The 7315-nt window shown below is 37.8% G+C and overlaps 1 protein-coding gene across 3 annotated transcripts in view; it reads right to left on the bottom strand.

The window, feature by feature from the left end:
* Positions 1-3001: 3001 nt before the first annotated feature.
* Positions 3002-7315, bottom strand: part of GALNT1 (polypeptide N-acetylgalactosaminyltransferase 1) — a 74905-nt gene continuing 70591 nt past the window's right edge. For all 3 annotated transcript variants that reach the window (XM_042839629.1, XM_042839631.1, XM_042839630.1), the window contains exons 12-13: positions 6495-6629; positions 3002-4644 (exon numbers count right to left, since the gene is read on the bottom strand). In XM_042839629.1, the coding sequence (XP_042695563.1) occupies positions 4498-4644; positions 6495-6629 (282 nt within the window). In that variant the 3' untranslated portion in view covers positions 3002-4497. The remainder of the gene's footprint in view (positions 4645-6494; positions 6630-7315) is intronic.

The raw sequence follows: 7315 nt of genomic DNA, 5'->3' as shown, positions 1-7315 counted from the left end.
GATCAGTTGACACGGCATGAAATGGAAGCAGAATGCTACAACTGCATTCTCTAAGATTAAAGAAAAAAAAAAAAAAGTGAGTTGTGCAGTGAGTTAGTTTTCATCTCAAGGTCTCTTCATCTTCAGTCTCAAGGTAATTTAGTAACTATTTATGCTGCTTCAATTTCCTACATTAAAACTCTTGTTTTTAAACAAAGAAAATATGATTTTGCTATTCAAAGTACTGTACACCATGTGTATCACCTTCACAGCACACCACAGCTGAGTCTGGTCAAACATTTCTCAATTATCAGTGCTTAAGGGTCAGACAAACATCTGGCAACAGTTTGCTTGAAGATGCTTGTATGTAATTCTAATACAGACCTGAAAGTAAACAGCATTGTGATGCTGATCATTTTAACCCGACCCTAAATCTCTATTATTACAACAGAGTTCAAACAAGAAGCAAGGTGTTAAAGCCATTAAAATCTATTCTGTGACTAATGACCATTTCCTGCATTTTCTCATTACAGTAACAGTTCTTCCATGCTCTCAGATTATGGAAAGTTTAATAACGATCTCCCAGTCTTTTGATGGATACTTGTCTCTTCTTAATTGGAACGGGACGTACAGTATGAGAAATTTGCTCTGCCAAGGGTTTGCTCATCTCTCTGAACGCGTTACATTACTTGAACAAACAGGGCAACAAAGACAGATTCTGCAGAGAGGGAATTAGAACCGTCACCTTATTTATGCAGCTAACCTGGAACACAGAGATTCTCCCTTCCTTTAACAGTACTGTCTCTGATTATATCCACTGCAGTTACGATATGGAAAGTTAAGCTCTTTTGTACATTACCACCATAAAAATAAAGCCACTAAAATACAACTTAATTTCATATTTGAAAAAAGCTAGCAGAGTAGTTACCCAAAGGTCATACCATAATGTGTAATACACGTCAATTCAGTTAAAAGGCACTGGTGTTTCTCAATAAATGTCTTTGCACAGCCAAATGAGGAAAAGATGAAGAACAGAACACTATCTTTAGAGCAGACATAGGAAATCTACACTAAACAAACTGAAGGCAGTACAAAAGAAGAATTTACTAATTCCAAAACGTGGCTCCTGGTCTTCTCACTAACCTTACATGCATTTGCTGTCAATGTCAAACAGGACATCCATGTTCTGTTTTACCTCCTACATCTGATCTGAACAAAGCAGCTCTAAGCACAGAGGTGCTGGAGACCGCCGCCTCCAGAGCCCAGAAATTATTCATATCCCCATTAACACAGATATGTTACACACTATGAAAGAACAGAACGCTATTTTTCAGAACAGATTGAATACAATAGCTACAGAGATTCTAAAAATTCCCAAAGACTTTAGTCTGAGAGGAGGGATTCGATTTAAAGAAACTAGTAATTTAGAGTCCACTAGTACTCCCACTTGGAGCTGGGACATAAGAATATGACGCCTGACAGTGGAGGACCACCACTGGGAGTCTGCAGGTAAATGGAGACACCAGGTTCAATGTCAGCAGTGAGCACCACTGACAGCTGCCACAACCACAGGGTAAGAAAAGCAATAAAACCAGGCGTGGGAGCTATTCCGTGGCAACATTTGGAAGATGCTTAATGCCACAGCATATTTGAAATGCACGCTGCTGAAGGAACAGTGATTCTTTACAGAAGCCACGCGTTGACTCCTAACATAGTCTCAGCAACTGCTGAGCACAGGCTGGTGACACTGGCAAGCTTAGCCCAGCCAACCACCACCAACCAGCCCCAGTCAGCCCTGCCATGGGACTGGGGAGTGAAGGGTTTTGAACCAAACACCCAGAAGCTGCAGATAGTTTCCAGACTGCTGCTTCTCCCCCCAGTGCTCAGCAGGGAACAATCACTAAGGTATGGGCTGTGCATCACAATCAATATTTCAGTTTTGCAAACCTGATACCTTGACATAGGGATTTTAGTTGTGCAATGATTATTATCATAATATTACCAACCAATGCATGATCTGCTGAATACAGGTCAAAATCCATCAAAGTTATGGATTAAAAAATTACACACACAAAAAAAGTAATTGCCATGGTTTAACAGGATAAGCATCACAGAAATGATCACAAGAATTACAAATATAAACTGAAAGTATACTGGTTTTTAGGTGTTCACTGAAGAGTCACATAAGGTCCAAAGCACCGAATTAAGAAATTTTTAAAACATCCAAAACTCATACACTGCTCTTCTGATTTTTCTATTTCTCACTCCATGAAAGCTTAGTCAATCCAAATTAAAACCTCTTTTCTCGCAATGTTTTCAAAGGGATGCAATTCTGAACTTGGGAAAATGTTTTTGAATTATGACCTAACCTCATTCTTAATCCCCTGCATGCTCTCCTACCCTGCTCTGCTCAAAGCTTCTTTGCTAAGATAAAGCAAAACTAAAATCCCAAACATGATCCAAAACACCACGCACTGATACAGCATCAGACTGCAGTCAGTATCATGGTGGGCTAACATCCAGTCTCAGGTGAACATTAACCGTACTTCACAAACAGCATAAAGACATGAGGGACAGCAGACAATGTAAGGAGCAAGAAAATGTGCCAACTCTAACTGATGACACTGTCACCATCCCATCCTCTTCACCAACCGTACCAAAGGGAAACAAGGCTCCGTACAACCATTAAGACAGACTCTTTGTTTTAGTCCTGCAGACCTTCCTAATAACTGCACCATGCAATTACTTTCATTAATCCACTTCTACCTCTTGAGATTTGTAGAGCTTTCCAAAAGAGAGGGATATGAAAGATACCTGTATTTAGGTAAATATAACCACATCATCTCACCTTATGGATTTTAAATAGCAGTACAACATGGCAGTTTTTTCTTTGAAATTTTCCCGTTGTGCAGATGAAAACTCTTGTGTACTACCGCAGAAATAATGGAGATAACACTGCCTAAAGCAACTGGGAGCAGCAAATATAGAATGGCAATAACAGTCAAATATAATTCCACACAACTTTTGCAGGAGTCTAGATTTAATTTGCTTTACAGGACAGTTGGCCAAACAATGACATTTATCATAAAAATATCCTCTCCATTAAGTAAATCTCATTTTTCTTTCCAAAAGAAAATTCAACATATAGCCTGAGCATTCAGTAGCTCATTTTCATCATCAGCTCACACAGATTTTTCTTAACAGAACAATTCAGTTTTAAAAAAAAAAAATGCAACCCATGTAATGACAGTCATATTGCTTTTGGCTATGTTAACTTAAAACCATACCAATTTAGCTATCTTTCTTTAGATTTTATTAGAAAAAAGCAGCAGATCAACATTACAATTCAGAATCTAATCTAAATATGCACTTGACAATGAAGCACATCTGAATATGGAGTGAAAAAGGATTCCAGAAAACCTTCAGTTTTGCCAATCTCCCGCTACCCACATCACGTATCTTCTCTTCTGGCTTTCTGATGACCAAAATCAAACAGGGAACAAAAGATTTACGGCCATGAAAACAAAACCATAATACAGTAGTATGAGTTCCGGGTGCTAAGTGTATTCCATCAAGTTAACTTAAGGACTTCAACACGTACGTAAATCTTCTGTTTGGCCATGAGTGTCCATGAAAGCTGACTGACCCAAATAAAAACTGAAATGTCAGGTCTGGACAAAAAAAAAGTTAGACAGCATGTTAACCTCCAGTTTTCAGACAGTAATAAAAAGATACAATTCCAACAGCCAAGAAATTGAAATAAAAACGTTGATCTGACATTCAAGAGCTAAGTTTATTCTTACGCTCATTTTGCTTGCGCCCAAAATTATTTTAGACCCACCAGGGAGAAAAGAAGTAATTATGGACTATCACACAATTGAAAAAAAGAGAATTGCGTTTTGACTTGGTTATCATCCCCCCACTGAGGTATAAAATCTACATATAAATTTGATACTTCACTATAACAAATTGTACTTTTCATAGTTCTGATTTAGTTTCCATTCAACCCTGTTTACTTTTTTTTTTTTCTCCTTAAACTACAGAATTCTTATCTCATGTTATTGAATCCATTTCCCAGCTCTCTGCTTATTTGTAGATCTGTATTTAGTAGTCTGGTCACCACAGCTAACCAGGAAAAAAAAGTCTTGAACTTTCTTCATTACAACAGCACTTTCAGCAGAGGTTACTGATGTGCAAGCAAACTACGACGATATGCAGCTCCTCAGAAAGAATATTTCATTGATTATGTTTCCACTGTCCAAATGTTCTCTACGTGATTTGCTAGAAGAAACTCCTTCAATCATGTAAACATCAGTGGGCGCAGTCTCACTAGTATGTGTGGTAGTTTCACATCCTTTTACAGGAAGGCTGGTTCACAGCTACAGAAAAGCTGCAGGAGTTCTAACAGGTGGCAAACTGTGGATTCTGCAGAGAAGTTTCCTTCTGTTGCTACTTAACAGTGTAGCCAAAGTATTTGCCGAGGTAGCCCAGTCAATCCTTTATTTTCTTTAGAACCTCTCAGAATATTTCTGGAAGGGTGACATTGCGAAGTAGCCACTGCTGAGAGCGGCTGCCATTGCAGTCTCTGATGCTGGGTACCTGGCTGTCTTCTTCGGTGGCTTTGTCCAGGCACTGATTACTGTTCACATGCAGCAGAGTTAATTTCTGGAAGACAAAAAGAAATGAGTTGTACAAAATCACCAGGCAGAATAACGAGGTTTTAATATCTCTTACAATTCTTCCATAAGTAAACAGGAGCTAGACAAGACCTCCCTTGCTTACTAACCCCAGAACCCAATGCTAAAGAAAACTCAAATATGTCGCTCTATGTTGTAGGTATAAACACATTATGTTTCAAGAACAAGAGAACAGTCTGAACTTACAAAACAATGTTCTTTGTCAAGCAATATCCACTATTATTTAAATAAGACTGTACTACTCTTCTCTGAAGAAAGATTGAGGGAACTGGGCTTGTTTAGCACGGAGAAGAGAAGGCCATGGGAAGACCTCATCGTGACCTTCCGGTATTTGAAAGGAGCGTATGAACAAGAGGGGGTACAACTTTACAAGGGTGGATAGTGACAGGACAAGGGGGAATGGTTTTAAACTGAGAAGGGAAAATTTAGGTAAGCTATTAGGAGGAAGTTTTTCACCCAGAAGGTGGTGACACACTGGAACAGGTTGCCCAAGGAGGCTGTGGATGCCCCATCCCTGGAGGCATTCAAGGCCAGGCTGGACGCGGCTCTGGGCAGCGTGGTCCGGTGGTTGGTGACCCTGCATATGGCAGGGGGATTGAAACTAGATGATCACTGTGGTCCTTTTCAACCCAGGCCATTCTATGATTCTATGATTCTGTGAGTTTGCAAGTACTTAGAAGCTCAACTCTGATAAGATGTACAGCCTTGATTATTAGTTGTAAGAATAGTTTTCATGAGATCAGAACAAACACATTGATTTCTTTTTTCTCAGTCAGGGACACAAAACTGACCTTGTATTATATCCTTCTCAAAAACATTCACATCTACCAACGTACATATATGTACAAAATGCAAACACATGCTGAAAAATGCTAGTGATCTGGATACTATCTTCTACTTCAGAACTTGGTTACTTCATTTCAAAATAAATTAAAGATAATAATCTGATTTGATACTATCTGTAATTAGGCATTTAGGCAACAATAAAAAAAACAAACAAACAAACAAGAAAAGAAATAAAAACAACCAGCACTTACCCTTTCATAAATTACTGATTATTACATAAACACATTACTACATACTATTACTCAATATATTTACTTCAGTCAGGTAGACTAACAATGTTAAAAAAAGAATGAATGACTCCCAAAATTTGAACTTAAGCATTTCAATCAACATTTGTACTCAATCACAGTATTGTCTTCGGAGCTTGTACAGCACATTAATGACCACTGCACAAGCACACAATGATTTCTAGTTCTGTCAGTTTAACTTATGAATTTTAAAATGAGTTTGCACAGTATGGAAAAGGTGATTAAAATAAAGCTGTCTGAAGCATCTCTTAAACACACTAAATGTAAATGTAAAATCTCTCTTATAATTTTGGATGCTGATTTTTTAATTACAACAGCATTTCCTTTTAACCTTGTGAGACCCAAGAAACCAGGTGCCAGAATTGATGACAGGAAATAATTTCCGCTATCTATGTGATCAGCAATAGATAATATGAAGGCAACCTCACCTTCAAAGAATATTGCACTAACAGTTTTTCTTCAGAGGGTCTGGAAGCACACTGAAAACATTTTTTTTTTATTTTTATTTTTATTTTTTTTAAGACCTCCTCCAAACCTCATTAGGTAATTAATCAATGCAAATACCACTTGATGAATTAATGGCAAGGGGAACATAATCCTCCTAACTTTGTTTCCTGTTCTGACTGTCAAATAGCAGCCCCACAAAGGAGTCTGTTGATGCGTAAGGCTCACATAAAAACAGAAGTTGGCTAATTTTAACATCACAAGTTATTAGAAGACTTACCACTGGATCATATTCCCAAAGCTGATTTCCTTTTAAATGGTGGCACTTGAGCATTGTTACTGGGCCATTAAGTTTGGAGACATCTAAACACAAATCATCAGTTCGAATTTCTTTGTTGGCTGTATATGAGAAAACCTAGACAGAAAAATAATGACAAAAACTGAAAAAGAAAAAAAAAAAACCAACACAACTACAGAATTCCTGGATAAGGGACAGCAAAGGGGTGGTGGTGGTAGAAGGGAGCAGAGGAAGCAGGTGTGAGTGAGGGGAACATTTGTGCATTGCTTCATTAATATTCACTGAACATTACTTTTCTTCATCATACACATAAATAATTTTACTTCTAGGGGACAAATACAAACAGTACATAAGTTCTCCATATGACATTTCCAAATTGCAGGCTGTTTTCCACATAAGATCAGCACAGTCCCCAAGTCAGTCAATCTTTGTATACTGGAAAAGACCTGATCAAAAATTACTAATGAAACAAATGAAAAAAAAAAAACCAAAAAAAACAAACAAGTGGAAGAAAGTTTCAGAAGTGACACTCAAGCACACTGAAAATGTCAGTTCAGGTGGAAGAAGATAATTTTGTTTTTGTTTAACTATCAATGACAATCAACAAGTCTAATCAGGAGATGGTTTGTGAGAACCTACAGGAGGGGAAGTGTGGCTTACAGCAGTCTCTTCCCCTTGTTTCATTTTTTACTTTATCTAAATCATGCTACAATCAGTCTTCAAATAAATAACAAGTAAGGAATCATAAACATATCTTTTCATGCATTCCCTCTTAAGGGCAGCATCTTCAAGGTTTCACAAAA

Source organism: Centrocercus urophasianus, unplaced genomic scaffold, assembly GCF_019232065.1.
Source record: "Centrocercus urophasianus isolate 14NV4802_14NV808 unplaced genomic scaffold, USGS_Curo_1.0 seq_11, whole genome shotgun sequence".
NCBI lineage: Eukaryota > Metazoa > Chordata > Aves > Galliformes > Phasianidae > Centrocercus > Centrocercus urophasianus.
The sequence above is the reverse complement of the archived record's forward strand: the minus strand, read 5'-3'. Positions and strand labels throughout refer to the sequence as shown.